Source organism: Cinclus cinclus, chromosome 8 (assembly GCF_963662255.1).
Source record: "Cinclus cinclus chromosome 8, bCinCin1.1, whole genome shotgun sequence".
NCBI classification, from domain to species: domain Eukaryota; kingdom Metazoa; phylum Chordata; class Aves; order Passeriformes; family Cinclidae; genus Cinclus; species Cinclus cinclus.
Genome location: NC_085053.1, coordinates 23,425,283 through 23,441,579, shown reverse-complemented (window position 1 = coordinate 23,441,579; position 16,297 = coordinate 23,425,283). Strand labels below are relative to the sequence as shown.

At 39.5% G+C, this 16,297-nt stretch overlaps 1 protein-coding gene across 1 annotated transcript in view; it reads left to right on the top strand.

The window, feature by feature from the left end:
- The first annotated feature begins 277 nt into the window (after nucleotides 1-277).
- The window catches only part of SPATA6 (spermatogenesis associated 6), a 36,117-nt gene continuing 20,097 nt past the window's right edge, over nucleotides 278-16,297 (top strand). The window contains exons 1-7 of the mRNA XM_062497416.1: nucleotides 278-325; nucleotides 4,918-5,055; nucleotides 6,417-6,465; nucleotides 7,190-7,231; nucleotides 8,588-8,712; nucleotides 12,860-12,940; nucleotides 14,735-15,013. Of these exons, the coding sequence (XP_062353400.1) occupies nucleotides 278-325; nucleotides 4,918-5,055; nucleotides 6,417-6,465; nucleotides 7,190-7,231; nucleotides 8,588-8,712; nucleotides 12,860-12,940; nucleotides 14,735-15,013 (762 nt within the window). The remainder of the gene's footprint in view (nucleotides 326-4,917; nucleotides 5,056-6,416; nucleotides 6,466-7,189; nucleotides 7,232-8,587; nucleotides 8,713-12,859; nucleotides 12,941-14,734; nucleotides 15,014-16,297) is intronic.

Sequence of the window (16,297 nt, the reverse complement as noted above, 5' to 3'; positions counted from 1 at the left end):
TGAGGGACCGCGGGGAGGGGGACATGGGCGCTCTGGGGACGCGTGTGGGCAGGGCCAGCGAGGCCCCTCACCACTGCACCGCGATGGCGGCGGGCGCGGAGCAGGGCGGGCACGGTGACAGGAGGGGAGGGGAGGGAAGGGAAGGGAAGGGAGGGGAAGCCGCCCCCGAGGAGGGCGGAGCGGCTGCCGCGGGCCGGACGCGCCCCGGTTACCGTGACAACAGCGTGGGCCGAGCCCCAGCGGCCCGGAGCCGTCGGGCCGCGCTGCCCGCCCGCCCATGCCGCGGAAAGCGCTGCGCTGCGGCCTGCAGCTGGAGCTCCGCTCGGTGAGTGCCCGGGCCGCGCTCCCCGCCCGCCTCAGCCGGGCCCGGGAGAAGCCGCGCTTGATTCTTCCGGCATCGCTTCCCGCCCCGCTTTCCTCCGCCGGCCGCAGCCCCGCTCTCCCGGCCCGGCGGATCTTCCGGGGGGCTGCTCCGGGCCCTGCTGCCGAGCAGGGGCCGCGCTCCGGCTGGCGTTTCGGCCCCTGTGTGTGGGCATCCTCCGGCAGCCTGTCCCTGCGCCCCCGCCTTGGTGTTGGCAGCAGTCGTGCCGTGCCCCTCCGCAGCTCCCGTTTTCCTGTGGAAAAGTTAGGGGGGGTGTTTGTCCCTGTGCCCCCGCCTTTCCGCTGGTGTTAGCAGCAGCTTTAGAGTTGTCATTTTCCTGTGGAAAATGTGTTTTTTAAAACACGCTGATTCTTAGGAAGGTGTAGGGTGTAGGGAAAAGCGCACTTGTGCTTTTCCCTAAAAAAAGCCGAAACAAATCCCAGGAAAGAGTGGCTTGTTCATGGCAAATGTGGCCCTATTAGGGGCGAGATGTGTCTCTGAATACCTGGGTGTTACACGGCGGGGAGTGGAGTCGGAAAGTGTGAAAGTGCAAAGTTTTGACATTAATAACGTTGAGCTTCGCAAAGTTTTCTCCTTATAGGCAAGCTGGGAACACAGCAAGGAGCTGTACTATTCTTCAGAAAACTTTGCAGAAGTAGCTGTGTTAGGCAGTGCCCTGTTACGGTGGAGTTAATGGCTTTATTCACCCTGGTCCTGTAATCCAGAACGAGCCCTGCTATATACATAAGAACACCTGCTGCTGAGAGGAAAACACGAGATGCCATCCACAAAACTGGAGTGCAGATCCGGGAAGTGAATAGTGGGAAATTGCCCAGGTATTCCTGGTTGCTTAGCTACCCTTGTTCCCAGAGTTGAGCGGCTGCTCCCGAAGCAGAGCTGTGGATTTCCACACGTGGATGGCGAGGGTGTCACCCTGGCAGTGTTGCTGTGCTGTCTCAACAGCTGGTGTTTGTCTCCACGATGCCAAGGCCTGCTTGCTTCCTGGAGCAGGGCGATGTGCTTTCCTTTTCTGTTCCCACTGGCTGTGAGCTATTCCTGTACCAGGAATGAGTGGCAAGACAGGCAAGATGCTTCCCCAGGGTCAGGTTTTCAGTTGTGGGGTATTTGTTATCTACCCTACTCTCAAGGCTACAAATAAGAATGGAAAGAGACTACTCTTACACAAATGCTGGCTTTTCATTTAAGGAGTTTTTTCTTTCCTTGCTGTTTGCTCACTTGTTGTGTTTTTTGGGCAGCAGTTCTTTCATTTCCCAGTTGCTATTTACCAGCTAAAGCAACCTGGTATTTTTGGTAGTATTTTGTGTGATGGACTCACCAGCCTTCTAACCATCTTAGGGATTGGAGCTGCCCTTCCACTTTGAATTTGCATTGATCAGAGTCAGAATTGAACCCTACATTCCACATGGGGTCTTGCTTTTGTCTTAGGTGATGTAAGGAGAAAAAAGTCCAACTTTCATCCTATATATCTTAATGTTAATTAGGGTCATTCAAAATGTTAAAAGACATGAATCCCAGTATAAAGAGAGGAATGTTTTTAATGGTAACCTCAGCTTGATGCCTCCTGGTTTTTGCTCATTATTGATGCTGTCCTTTGGCAGGCCTGTACCCCCTTTGATACTAACTCCTCTACTAATTCCTCCTACTTTTTTCATAAAAAATAATATTTTCTCATTATATTATATTATATCCTTTATCCAGAAAATGGATTTTCAAGAAAATGTAGAATTTTGCTTGGTTGGTCTGTTTTTACGGAACGTGTCATGCTGGGATTTTTTCTAGTAATGTTATCATCCATATCTTTATTTTCAAATATTTAAATATTTCGATCAATGGGGTTATCAGTTTTCAGATCTCTCTTTCTGTCTCACATGGTCCTTGTGTTTGTTATTTTTTAGCAGATTCTACCCTCTCTGTTTTCATTACATTTCATTTAAGGAAAATTACATTCATTCACAACATATACTGAAGATGATTCAGCCTCCCTGTGGCTTCTTGGTCCTGACTTGGTGCGTATTGGATGACTTTTATTTCTAGCATTTAATTCCTTGAGTTGTCTTTTTTCTCCTGTGATAAATTTTATTAAAACCAAGGCAAAATATTCAGTCATTTTTGGGACATAGGTTGGTTAGCTTTCATATCTTGACAGATCTGTGCTATGTCCACTAATTCTCTCTTTGTTTGCTTTATTTGTGACCAAAGTCTTGTCCAAATTTCTGATCTCTTTTGCTGCCCTTTTTACAGTGCTGTGCATATTTCTCTACCCTCTTTGAAGTCTGTCCAGTTGGGTCAGAAGTTCTGCCCTCTTTGTTTTTCCCTTGCTTTAGGAAACAGATGGGTTTTGCTCCCTTTGACTTAATGAAATTCCAAGATCTTCTCCAATCTGAGTCCACCAGCTCTTTGGTTTGTATTGCTGGTAGTTTTCTTAGTTTCTCGTCTCAAATGGAAGGCCTTACTTAAAGATTTTAGTTTATTAGTTTGGTTTATCCTGCCTTGGACTTTGTGTAATGAGTGTTCTAGAGGGTTCAGATCAGTAGAATTCAGTCCTTTTCCATGAGCTTAATTCAGTGATTCCTTTATGGCTGTTTGTGATGTCCTAGCAGTGGGGCTGGTACACATTTGCCATTGTCCCGGGAACTTTCAGTAGAAATGTCCAGGATAACACTGTCCTAGAAATTTCTCATGGTCCTTGGGGTTGCTTTTGAGGTCAGTTAATTGCAGCACTGATACCCTGCTTGCTTAGCTGATCCACAGATAACACTATTACCATCTTTAAATGGCTCCTCATCCTGTTGGAGCAGCCTGCAGTCAGATAAAGAGCTTCAGTTTGTCTCCCAAATGTTTTGCAGCTCTGCATGTTACAGAATAGGTGTAATGAACTGCACATAACATATGTCATTCATTTCTGGAACTTCTTTAAAGTTACATGGCCACATAGTTTTGGTGTTCCAGCCCAGGTAATGAATTGTGCTGTATGTCCAGGGTAGTAGAATCACAAATTTCCACATGTACTATCTTGGCCCACATGCTCATTTATAAGAATTTGTTTTCTTTTTACCAGATAGCCAGAAAAAATGGCATCTGTTGGCAGGTCTGCCTATTCCAGCATCTTCAGATCTCTTACTTTTCATCTCAATCAACAGGCAAACATTGGTTCCCTTCTCTAAGGTGAAAGGCACAAAACTCCAGCTAAAGATGGTTATAAATTCTACAAAAATGTCAAAAACAAAAGTGAAATGTAAAGCTGATATGACATGTAGTATATAGGTTGGAGAATCTTTTCTTGTATGAGTGAAATCTGTCTCTCTCACTCCTGTTCACACTTGCAACTACATGAGTGTCATACAGGCTGTTTAATGCCTGACAGACTGTTTCAATTGGGATATCCATTATTCTGACACTTTCCTTGTAGATTTGAAGCCCTCATTTACATGGAGAGGAAAACCTTTTTTTCTTCTCAGGTATTTGTGAGTAGAAGAACTGTTTTTTACATTATACTTTATCTGTAGTGATCTGTCACACATCGTTTTCGTTTGGTTCTTTTTGCTTCTACCTTTTTTCCTGCTGTTTATATAGTTTTCTTTTAAATCCGGTTAGGATTTCTCAAGTAAAGTGTTCACTTGGGAATAGGAGACTAACCAAACCACTTATTTTAATTCCCATCACTCTCCTCCTTTCTACCTGGCAGTTGAAAGTCTGAACACTTTCTCCAGAAACCTTATGTTGGAAGAGACAACCTTGCATTTCTAATACTGACATAAAAAATGACCATGATACCGTAAGTGAAAGATGTCAATTCTCTGTCAGTGAGATAAAATAAATTCACATGGCTTGGAGAAAATAGCAAATAGTTTTGCAATGAGTTGTGTACATTCTTGCAATCAGAGCTTTAAAAGCAGACTGACCTATTACTTAAAGAATTGTGGAGAGAAAGTTGAGAGATTTGTGGCAGCATATGGCAGCCTATCAAGAAACCTTCCCTGCTTTAAACATGGCCAGACCTCCCAGAGTAAGAAATGTGTCTGGTAGTAATGGAACATCAGTTGCTTTCTCTCATTTACAGAAAATTTTCAAATAAACGTCCCTTTCTGCTGTGCTTAGTATGGGTATCTAAGCACATAAATTTACCAGCTTCATTCTGTAGTTAGGCTGAAGTTTGGGTGGGTTTATTTGTGTGTTGGCATCATGTAGGCTTCATTCTACGTGAGTCTTCATATAGAAGATGGTTATGCCTTACACAGTCAGTGCCTGCCTTTAACTGTATTAACCTGGCCTTGGGTTTCAGTTTTGGTTGAAGACAATGGAGTGTGCTTACTTAAGAAGAATATGGTCGTGGTTGTTTTAAAATGGTGACTTTTCCTGGCTCGTCTGTACAAGTAGAATTCCTTTACATAAGACTTGTTTTTGCTCTACTCCTGTTATATCCTGACTTCACAAATCAACCATTTCAGTCCTGACTGTTTCATTTTTATCTTGAAACCAGCCATTACTTGTCTAGCTAAAGTTCAGTTTGTTTAATGAGTGTGTTACTCCTACAGATCACTTGTCCTGGAGTGCTGCTGAAAGACAAACAGGAGCTTTATCTCAATGTTTTTGTACTTGGGCAGTACAGCAAAACTGAATGTGTCCCTGCAGTGTTCCCACTCTTCTTTCAAGAAAGACTAGTATTTGAAAAGGTAAGCTATGTCAAGGGCTGATACTACTCAAATAAACCCCATCACAAATTTCACAAAAATTGTCTGCAAAACCCATGAGCACAAATAATCATGCAGAGAATGGAGCTCTTCTCTTTAGCACAGAGGAGAGGTGTACCTGTATTATCCATATGGGGATGCAAGAATTATGTGTACTGAAGATTCTAATGTATGATTAACTTTTTTGGTGTCTGTTGATTCTTTTGTGAACTATCCTTCCTCAGTGTCTGTTTTCCTGACTTAAAAGGGGACTGAATGTTTTTGTTCTAAAAATTATGGCAAGGTGAAGAACAGGGACTGTACAATATAGGAGAGGCAACTTAATTTAGTAGAAAGATAAAATAGAAGCTCAAGCCTTTTTGGTGACATCTTACTCCCTTTGAGATACTTTTCTCGTGGTTTGTCACCAGAATTCCCAGATTGGTATTCTGGCCCTGTAATTTATAGTTGTTTATTTCATATTCTGAGTCCCTGCTAGCTTCATTATTAGTACCACAGGGATAATGAAACACAGTATCTTACAGATATGATCTGGCTTCTTCACTGCCTATGAATAATAATACTTTGCCCTTTCTAGTTCTTTTCCTTTAAGCATTCCCCAGCACTTTGAAAACCAGGCTACTTGCTCAGAGTGATGCTCTGGTGTGAAGTGGAAAAGAAACAAACAGTGATAATTTCACTACCCATGAACAGTAGAAAAGACCATCATTCTTTAAAGGCAAACATAACACAAACTTCTTAAGGGGAATGTACTGAGTGCTATTTTCAGTGTAATATAGGGGACCTCCATCCAGTGCAACATTGTCCCCTGTTTATTCCTTGCTATCTATTCACACAGGATTCAGGTTAAAAAAAACCCTTAACAAGAGACTGAAAAGTCAACTCTGTGAAAATTAAGCTTAAAACATTTTTAATAAATTAGAGAACATTGATCTACCACAATTGTACATTCAGGAATTTATGTTTCTCTCTTGAAATTTTCTTAGATTGTGCTTACCTTTGCATCTTCAACTCTTCACAATGAATTATTTCTGTTATTTACATAGAGAACTCTGTATGGATAGAAAGTATATGACAAGAACTGCTGGCTTTCAATGAATTTGATCATGTTCCAAATGATAATTTTAGTATCCTTTCTTTTTCCACTGGGGATAGGACACATGACAAACATCTTGGCAAAGAAGAGCATTGATTTATGGGGTTTTTTTCCTCCTCTTTCCCCAGAGGTCCATCTGAATACTTTGACTGTGCTATTACTATTATTACTATTATTATTACTATTATTATTATTATTATTATTATTATTATTATTATTATTATTATTATTATTATTTCTTTTTCAGGAATTTGCTAATATAGTTGATCCTGGAGACCTTGTGAAGTTGCTGGAGTGTACGTTCTGGTTTTTGGTATACTATGTTGTATCCATTAATGCCATGCATATACAGGCTCTAAAGATGTTTTGGAGGTTTAAAGTATTTGATAGTTTTTCTGTCAGGAGCCTGTTCTCTGAAAAACAAGTGTGTAACTACTATTATCTAACAAAATGCCTCTAGAAATGTGTATTACATGCTTTGGAACAGGAAAAGGCAAAAAGTCAGAAGTGGTTGTCTGGTAGTGGGTTCTTTTTATATGGTCATTTATTTGATTAATTTTCAAATTATAGAAGGATAAACCTCCATTTTTTGTAAAATTATTCTTTCCATTTTTAAGAAAATTATGTCTTGCTACATGTGTATGATGAATTGTGGTGAGAAAACACTGACCTGAACTCAAACTGCAGGAATATGGACTCTCACATGGGAATTATCTGTAAAGGGGGCAAAGCTTGCATAATCTTCTTTAAGAGAGGACAAACCTGGCAGAAGACAGAACTTAGCAAGTTCTAAGTCAGATTTAGTGTTGTCATTTGTACCCTGCTAATGCCATTGTGTTAATCTATGATAAATAGGCAAACTGTACTTAATTCTATCCTATTATTGGTGTGGTGGAAATAGTGCAGTGATGTACAGTGCTGTGAAGCTTAAATCAGTGATCCATTTTTCTTGGGCTTTGACTATGGGAAGTTTCATTTTAGGTCTTTTTTAACTCATAAAAAAACTTTTTTCCCTTCTAGTTGACACAGCAGTACTTGAACTAATACAGCTCGTTCCTCCAGGTATTGTATCAGTCTTTTCATAAATTATACAGTTTAGCAGGTGAATTTCCAGGAGGACATTGCCCATTACAGCATAATCACTTTTTCCAACACACAAACAACATAGAAAGCCCTTCAACAAATAGTCCTCTGAATAGAAAATGTTAATAAATCAAGAGGATCTCATTCTTGAAAGAGAAGAATAACTGAATATTTAAATGTATCATACCCAGGCTTATGAAAGTGATAATATTTTAAAAATGGAAAATAAACTGAAATCATCCAGTGCATAATTATTATCTGCATCACAATTCACTTGCAGAGAGTCTGTCTGTGAAATTTCAGAGTGCATAATCTTGTTCTCAGAGTGACACTTCACTTTTTTTCCTTCCATTTTAATGGTGACCATTGGGAAAACTCTTATCCTCACTATAAGTATTACAGGTCTCTTGGGATGTGTGAAGATAATAAATAGCGATTTGTCATACTTCTGTTATTGGTTTGTGTGATTATAAAAATCTATTTTAATGAAATTCAAGTGTTCCCATGAATAATGTAAATCTGCATTTTATTGGAAATAAAGTCAAGTTTTAAAAAGGACTCATTTGGAAACTGTGGTATTAAAAGCACTCTCTGTCACCTGTCCTTAGTACTTTCAAGGAAACTACTGCTTCTCTCAGGTGACTCACCAGACTGTTTACTTGAAGAAATGTAGTGAATGGGAATTTATTTTTCTTTTTGTGGGAAGATAAAGGATCTTGAATAAGGAGTTTATTTTCAGGGCTCAGACAAAAGTGTGATACAGCCCAACATAAGCTAGCAAGATGGCTGCAATAGCACAAGTTACATTTTTTGACAATGTACTTTCAAGGGTTTACCTGTAAAGAAAAACATTTTTTTTTAAGAAGTAGCAAGCCAGGGTGTTGAGAAATTCTTGAAATAATTATTTTGGTGTTGCTTGTGTTTCTTGCTGCTAACATTACTATTCTGTAGTATGGAATGGTAGTTTATTATAAGGGATTGGCTGCCAGTAAAAAAATACTGTTTTTTTCTATGGCATGGAAGGGAAAGGAAGAAGAAAAGTACTGAAAAGTTAACTGAAGAAAAGCTTTCATGTGCCTGTTATAGAACAGTTAACACAATCTTCTTTAATTTTTTTTCCAATAACATTGAAACATAATTTCATAGTAGATTCTGCACATTTTTGCTGCTGATTTAACTTGATGAGGTTATTTCCTAGTGCTATAGGAATTTTAGAGCCAAGCTGTTAATTTATAAAAAGCAAAATTTATCCTGGTTTCAACATGGCTCTGTGTGTGGCGTCTGTGCTGTGTGGCTTTGTCTGTTTTCCAATTAAAGTATGTATTTTCTTTTTAGTGGGAAAAGTTCTAGCTACATATGAAGAAAATACAAGAGATTTCCTGTTCCCTGACCCTAAGCTTACCCATGGGCACCGTGGTTTGGAGCGTGAGATTTTAATGAAGAGGTCCCCGTCTTTCACAGTGAGTGAATGTCTGTGGATTGTATTTATGACACAGTCTGCTTCACTGAAGAAACCCCTTGAACTGCTTCAAATGAAAAGTGATTACTTCTGACAGATTTTGCCATTTTAAGGTGTTGAATGTACAAATCCACAGTTGAACTTTGGGGAAAGTATAATCTTTTCTCAAAATGCTTCAAGAAATTATTTAATGTGAAAAAGTTAGTTTCCACTTGGTTTGCAGTGTGGCACCATGACATGTCTCCATTCAGATTAATCTATGATGCAGCTGGTGGCTGAAGGGATGCAGGAGATGTCATATTGACTTCATGGTTCTCAACAGAAGCCATGTAGCCCTCCTCCTTGGTCCCTCTCCCTAGCATATTGGAACAACAGCTAATTGGCAGAATGAGTGCAATGAATTAATGCTAATTTTCTGGAGATAAGGGCTCAAGTACGTATTAAATGAAAATTAATTCATTTCACATTGCCCTTTCATGAGGTTTGACTGTTGAATCTTAATTGTTAGCAGAATTAGGAAGGCACTTTAAGGAGGTTGGCGATGATGTGTTTTGAGGTTATTGTGAAGTTGTCCTGGTGGATTGGCAGGATGTTTGGATAAGATCTCAATTATCCTGTCTGTTGTGGTTGGACTAAAAGCACATGGGAGGGGGAAAATGCTGATTAAAGTTCATTGGTTTCTTTTAGCTGGTGTAATCTTTCCCCTGAAAGGGCAACCTGGAAACTGCCCAGACGCTTGCAATTTGAAGTGCTAATTTGGTGCCTAATACTGTGTTACATTTGAATGAATTAAAGTTGTGATTTTGTGCTACAAAAGATCTGATTCTGCAGCAACCTAAACAGTCCCTGCAAAAACAACCATTATTTTTTGGCTGTAGTAGCTCTTTGATATGGCTCATCCCGTGCATCGTGGTGTGGCTCAAGAGATGGGGTGGGACTGTTGTGCTTTCGTACTGCTCATAGGATAGGTACTTTCCTGGTGTTGAGAAAGAATAGGGAGGTAGGAACAAATGAAGTGCTATTAGCTGAATGGTTTTAAATTATTTTGTGAGCAGAATATAGTGAGTCTTTGTAGAAGCAGAACTGCTAGAGGAGTTTGATGGGTTTTGTCAAACTGAGTTCTTTAAAACAAAAATTATGTATTTTCTAATAAAGAGAAGGTGCCATAATCGGTGAGCTGTGGGAAGATGTGGTTAGAGTAATTTGGATGTGTAGCTGATGAATGATGGCACTGTAGTACCTTTAAAAAGTTGACGGCTGTAAGACACAGACATACTTCCATGTCCTTGGGAACAGCATAAACAAAATCCATCTCTGCCCTGGAACAGGGACTGCAGAAGCCTTTGTTGCTTCCACAGCTTGAAAGTACAGTTTAAGAGAGGATTTTGGCATAGTGACCCCCATTTCAGGAGCATTGCAGAAGCTGTGTTTGATGGCATTGGGGGGAGGCTCCCAAAAGAAACTTCTTGTTCCTCTCCTTGCTTGCCAAATGGAATAACTACGAAAGGATTTTTACCTCCAGTGGAAATGCGGTCTCAAGTGCCTCCATCTCCCAGTGTTCCCTGAGCTTTAGTGGCAAGTGTCTCTTGTTAAGTCTGTCAGCACAAAGTGCTGGATGTGAATGCTGATCAAAAGGTGTTAAACAAGGTCGTGAGAACCCTCACATTATTCCTATACTATTGAAGCCATGTTCTTCCCACATGAAAAGTTATTTATAGCCAGCTGAGATGCTGAATATTTTTGAATGGCAGCTGTGCTTCAGTGGCACTTTGATTCCCAATAAATTTGTCTTTTATTTAAAAAATAAAGGTAGCAACAGTAAAGTTACGGTTGTGGAGTTCAGATAGGCAGTGACAAGCAGTGTCTGATTAACACTGCTAATCTGCCAGTTGGAAGGAATCCCAAGTTGAGAGGATCAGAACTCCTCCAGAAATCTGGCACTTAGCTGATAATGTCCTTGGCTAAATGTCTTAGGAGGTTTACAAACTCAGTGTGCATACAAGAAATCCCTCGAGTTATCTCTCCTGGTCCAGTGTTGCCCAGCTGAGGCTCTTGCTGGCTCTTCTGTATTTCTCTGCAACCTTTGCTTTTCAGAATATGTTTATGCCTGGACTGTGGTAGTGATTTCTTACAGATGTTCTTATCTACATTCCTCACCTTCATACAGTATTTGCCTAGTTATGTTATCTTCTATTAACAGGCCAGTACAAGGCCTTCTGTTATATTCATATATACTTTTTTAAACTAGAGTTGTACTTGTGTTCCTTACAGTCAAAAGCACATATTAGACTTGTATTCTTCTAAATATGAACCACCATTATACTTTTTCTGTGACCAAATTGATATTATGTCCCTTCTGTTTAATGATTGGTGCAGGACTGCTCAGGGCTGCAGACACCACTAAGCCAGAAGCAGAAGAAGAGACCCCAAAAACTTTCCAGCTGGCTTTTCATTTACAGATGTGTTTGGGACTATATGATGGTCTTTACATAATTCTGTGTTGAATATCCTACAGCAATCCCTGATTTGGGAACTGCAGAAACTACAGCAAATCCTCTGATGGCTTTGGCTTGTGTGTTGTTTTTGACATATCCATGCCTGTGGATTCAAGTGCCATCCCATATGCTCTCTCCATAGACTATTTCTCTGAAGAAACAATAGTTTCATGCACTTAAGAATTTTGTAATCCTGTCTCTGTAAGAGCAGTAGGTGCTCTATTGTTGTGTTTTATAGTAGACTTACTAACTCTGACATGTCCTTTTTTATTGTTGATAGCACTTAACAATTCATTAGTAATAAAAATGAGTTGATTAAAGATGATCAGGCTTAAAACCTCTTTTATGTGCCATAACTTGACTTGATTGAATCCTGGACTCTGTTAATTGCTGTGACTGAGCTTTCTTGGCTTTTTTGTCATTTGATTTACATAATCTATCCTGGGGCCAGATCACGTTCCCTAATAGGAAATCAGTGTTTAGGCAGGTGGTAGTAAATAGTTTGGCTCATCAGTAGACTTCACTCATGAAGTTCCTGCTAATTCTTACAGATGTGGGACAGAGTCACAAACAGACCCAGCTCCTTTTCATGTCTCAGTGATTTTTTGTGTTCATGTGTACAAATGCCTGTGCACTGAGATGCCTCAGGCAGCAAATTGTGTCCATGTTGAAAGAAGAGAGGGTAGAAATTTTGGGGGCACTTGATTCTCTCTTGGATTCTTCAGAACTGTGTAGGATGCACATAGATGATTGCCACTTGTTTATAGCATATGTGGCATTTAGTTCTTTTATGCCTTTTTGAATGCTGCTGTTTTGGAAATAATGCTTGTGTGTTGTAATCCCTGTCCTTTACACCCAATAAATTGTGAAAGCGTTGGCCAGTGCTCAGTGAATAGAAAGGTAGTGGTTTTCTGAGGTGTTATGTTCTAGCCATGGCTGCAGTAAAAGGTGAGTGGAACAGAAGGTGCTAATCATGTAAAAATAGAGGGACCTGCTGGCCATTACTGTGTGTGCTGTGCTTGACCAGGAGGCCCAGCTGGACCCCACTGATTACAAATGGGACAAACCAGGGCTGCCCCACGGGCAGGAGGGGATTGTCAGGGGATGGAACATGGTTATAGAATGAGGGAGGCATCCACAGAAATCAGACTATTCCGAAGATTACAGAATGAAGAGTATTCTTAGTCAGACTGTTACAAAGGAATAGTTACTTCAGTGTGATTGACTGATTAAACAAAATGTTTTTACAAAAGAAATGGCACAGCTGAGACTGTTCTCAAACAAGTTTACAAAGTTAGCATTAATGAAACTTCTAGAGCATGACTGAAATTTTTATTGATGCCATATAGCATGGCATGAAAAATCTTTAGAAGTACTTTTGACAAAAAAAAGTATTAAAATAAAAGTCAGACCTTAATTGTTGTACGAAAGCAGTGTAATCATCTGTAATTGAATTGTCAGAAATGCAAATGTTAGCATCTTGACATTTACCATTGCTGTTCTGTCTTTTCTAATTATCTTTATTAAAGGCTGAAATTAACAAAGGAAATGGCTGAAAATTAGGAATGGTTTGTTACATTAGGTGACATTTATCTCTTTGATACCCTTTATCTTGAGTTAGAGCTTGATGTTCAATTATTGTCTCTCTTCTAGGGAATTGCACCAAAATTGAGATTTTCTACAATCTCCATTATTTCAGACAGTCTGTTAAGCTTAGGAAGGAGTCACATACAGGTTAGCACAATTTAATTTTTTGCGATTTCTAGATTTAATATTGATAGCTTTGCTTCCAATTTTTGCATGCGCTGCTCATTTCAAACTTGCCTTATTCTTTTGTTGTGGTTAAAGCAGGTATCGTGGGTGCTTGACAACTTGATTAAATTTTTAATCAAGTATGAGTAAAGAGTGGGTTTGGTGCATGACAGTAGATGCTAAGAGTTCCTTGAATCTGAAACAATTATCAGCTGCTGTGTTTTGTGATCAGCTGAAGTGTCAGTCCCTGGTGTATTTGTACATGGGAAGATGCCTTTTCACCATTTGTTACTGACACTTAAAATTAAGGACAGTGAAAATTAGGTGAAGTTAAAGAAGGTACATTATTAAACAAAACAAATTAATTTAATTGTTTTCCATAACTGTACCATGGACAGTAATGGAAATGCAAATTTTTGTTGCAAAGGCTATTACCTGTATTAATCTAGAAATGCTGCTTTTGCAGCAAGTTAAAGGTGAAGTAGCACTCTTCTCTGGTCTCACAGACTGGAATTTTGGTTTGGATTTCTGGCACAAGCTTCCATGTAAAGTTACTCTTACATCCTCCCTTTTTTTCTGTACTATTGAAAAATGGTGCAGCATCATTGAAAGGGAATGGTTGTCAGGAAGGCTTGTGTGCAAAAGACACTTAGGTGACTTTAACCTGCTGGTGGCATTGCTAGTGACTTCAGTGAGAAGTTTCTTCCAAATTTAGCACATGAAATGTATCGACACAGAAAAAGAATTAAAAATCTGTGAAAATTATCATTGTCAGAAAAGTGGCTTCAGTGAAGGTGACTTGAATAAGGGCAATTTGATTTAAAATTTAAACTATTCCTAAAAGTGTCTATGAATGGCAGCTCAGATTTGCTTGTGTTGCAGTGAAGGTGCAGTTTCACAATTGGTGTAAGCCAGGAGCAGCACTGCCTGCTTCTGATGAAGCTGAGACTAGTTTTAGGGAATTAAGTCTGGCTTTGTGTGGGCCAGGTCCATGCTATGTCTCACTATCTGCTGCACCAGTGGGAGTTCTGGTAGGAGTGGTCTCAGTGCTGCTCTGAGTTCAGATTCTGTCAATACAAAACAAACACACAGGGTGTAGAGGGAAAGGTTTGAAGGCAAGCTGGACATTTTATTTCTGGGTTCCTCTGATGTGAAGCAGTACATGTAACATTCAGATTTAGGGCTGATGTCAACTAGCTCCAGCTTGAAAAAGAATTTCTAACAAGTTTTCTCAACTAAATTTTGCACTTTAAAGAATTAGTAAATTCACCATAATCCAAGAAAATATAAATTTTAGAGAATGTAGCTGCACTTCTTTTGGAGCCTTAGGCAACTGTCAATGAAAATAATTTAAACTATTAAATAGGCTCCTATTTTAATTTATGTCTTGCGTTTTAAAGGGTAAGAAATTTAAAATAAAAGCTTAAACAGATGAAAATACGCTTCAAATCTCTGTATGGCTAATTCAGGTAAATTTGTGACAAAATTCAGTTTAATTTTTGCAATTTCCACTAACTATGTGCAAAAGCTAATTGAGTAAGTATCACACACTTAACATCTAACATGTAGTACTAGGTGTTTAACCTTCCTTTGGTTTCAGAGGAAATGGTAAACAGGGTGTTTGTTAAATTGCTGTTTGATTATAGCTTTGTGAGGGGAACTTCAGCTGCCGTGGCCTCTCCTTCTGGTAAAATTTTTAGTTCCTCGTTTGCATTATGTTCAGCGATCTTTATCCTACACACTGTCAAATCAGATAATTTCTCTTCTTCACTTCAGGCTGATACAAACTGGGTGCTTCACTCAACCCTAAATGGAAAAATGCACTCAAAGCTCCCAAAGAAAAGCCCTCGTCCAGCTGAGAAGGGCAGGCAGAGCTCGGCACTGAAGAGCTACGAGCAGCCCACCATCGCCTCCAAGTCGCGCTCCCCGTCCCCGTACACCAGGCGCCGCATGTGTGAGCTCTCGGAGGAGGCCAGGCAGAGACTGGCCCACCTGAACCTGGGACCTCACGAGTTCAGGAGAGACACTGACAAACCTCCCTTTGTCATCAGACGGGTTGGTGTTCCCTCCAAGGTGCTTCCAGCTTAAGCTCAGTTCAAATATTGTTCTTTCGCTAAACAGTGCTCCAAAAATTCATTCAACTCTTAGTTTAGATGAATAATTTTCCCTCTCCTTAACAGTCTGTCGCAGAGTGATTTAAATGTAAAATTAACTAAAATAAAATTTCTTTTATCCGCTTTAGTAGCAGACAAAGATCAAATTCTTTCATGAATATCTTGGTTAAATTCTCCGAGGTCCCATTTCTTTTCTTCCAGCACACTAGACAGGATAATAGGTGTATAAATTCAGCTTGGAAGTAATTTATATTGGTATTAAAAATTCCTGAATAAGACTTTAAAGAAAGAGTGTCTAGTCACATTATGAGCACTTACACTTCCTCTCTTTCAACTTTTTTTTTAATGTTGGCATCCTGTGATCTTTGGAACACTTCCTTTCCTCACAGCTACATCTCAAACACTTTGACTTAGACATAACATAAGGACATTTTGCCATACAGGAAAAATTGTCCTGAAATTAGGTCCTTATTTAAAGAAACTGTGTGTGACTCTTTTAAGATGAAGGGGCTACGTGTCCCAGCCACCTGGAGGGTCATATACTCATTCCCCCCCCCCCCCCCCCCCCCATTAACTTTTGTTCTTATTGCAACAATTATCTGGTTTCAGAAAATCACTTTGAATTTGTAGGGGCAGAAATGGGATTGTTCATATTCTGTGCTATTATGATTTGTCATTCTGTGCCATTATGATTTGTCTACAGTTCTGGGCACTACTTGCACAACCAGTTAGATAATCTAGTGGTTAAATAGTTTGCCCCTGCCTTATCTTTTTACCTAGTATCAGTAGTAATTAGTTAATAATCTACTGTCAAAGTTTAGAATTCTTTCCCAAGTTTTATTTTACATATAGCTAGCTTTTAGAAATCCAGAATGGCCTTGTTTAGTCATTAATCATTCATCAGTCTACTGTTTCTCTCAAATATTTTTCTTTTAGCTCCTTTTATTCAGTTCTTCCAGTTTTTGATCTATAAGTGAAGTTCATAGTTTGATTACAGTATCATTAGCACTGATTATTGATTTTCAATGCTTGATTATGTTTGTACAAAAAAAAAGAGGAAGCTTGTCTCTTAATTCAGCATATCCTGACCGTCATGGCCTTTCTAGATTGAAAATTCTCTTTTAGGGCAGCTTTACTGCTGAGAACTCTTTTGGCCTGGAGATTTTGTGTTACATGAAGATCAAAATTGAATTATATTAAATGTAACTTGTTAATTAGAAAGCGA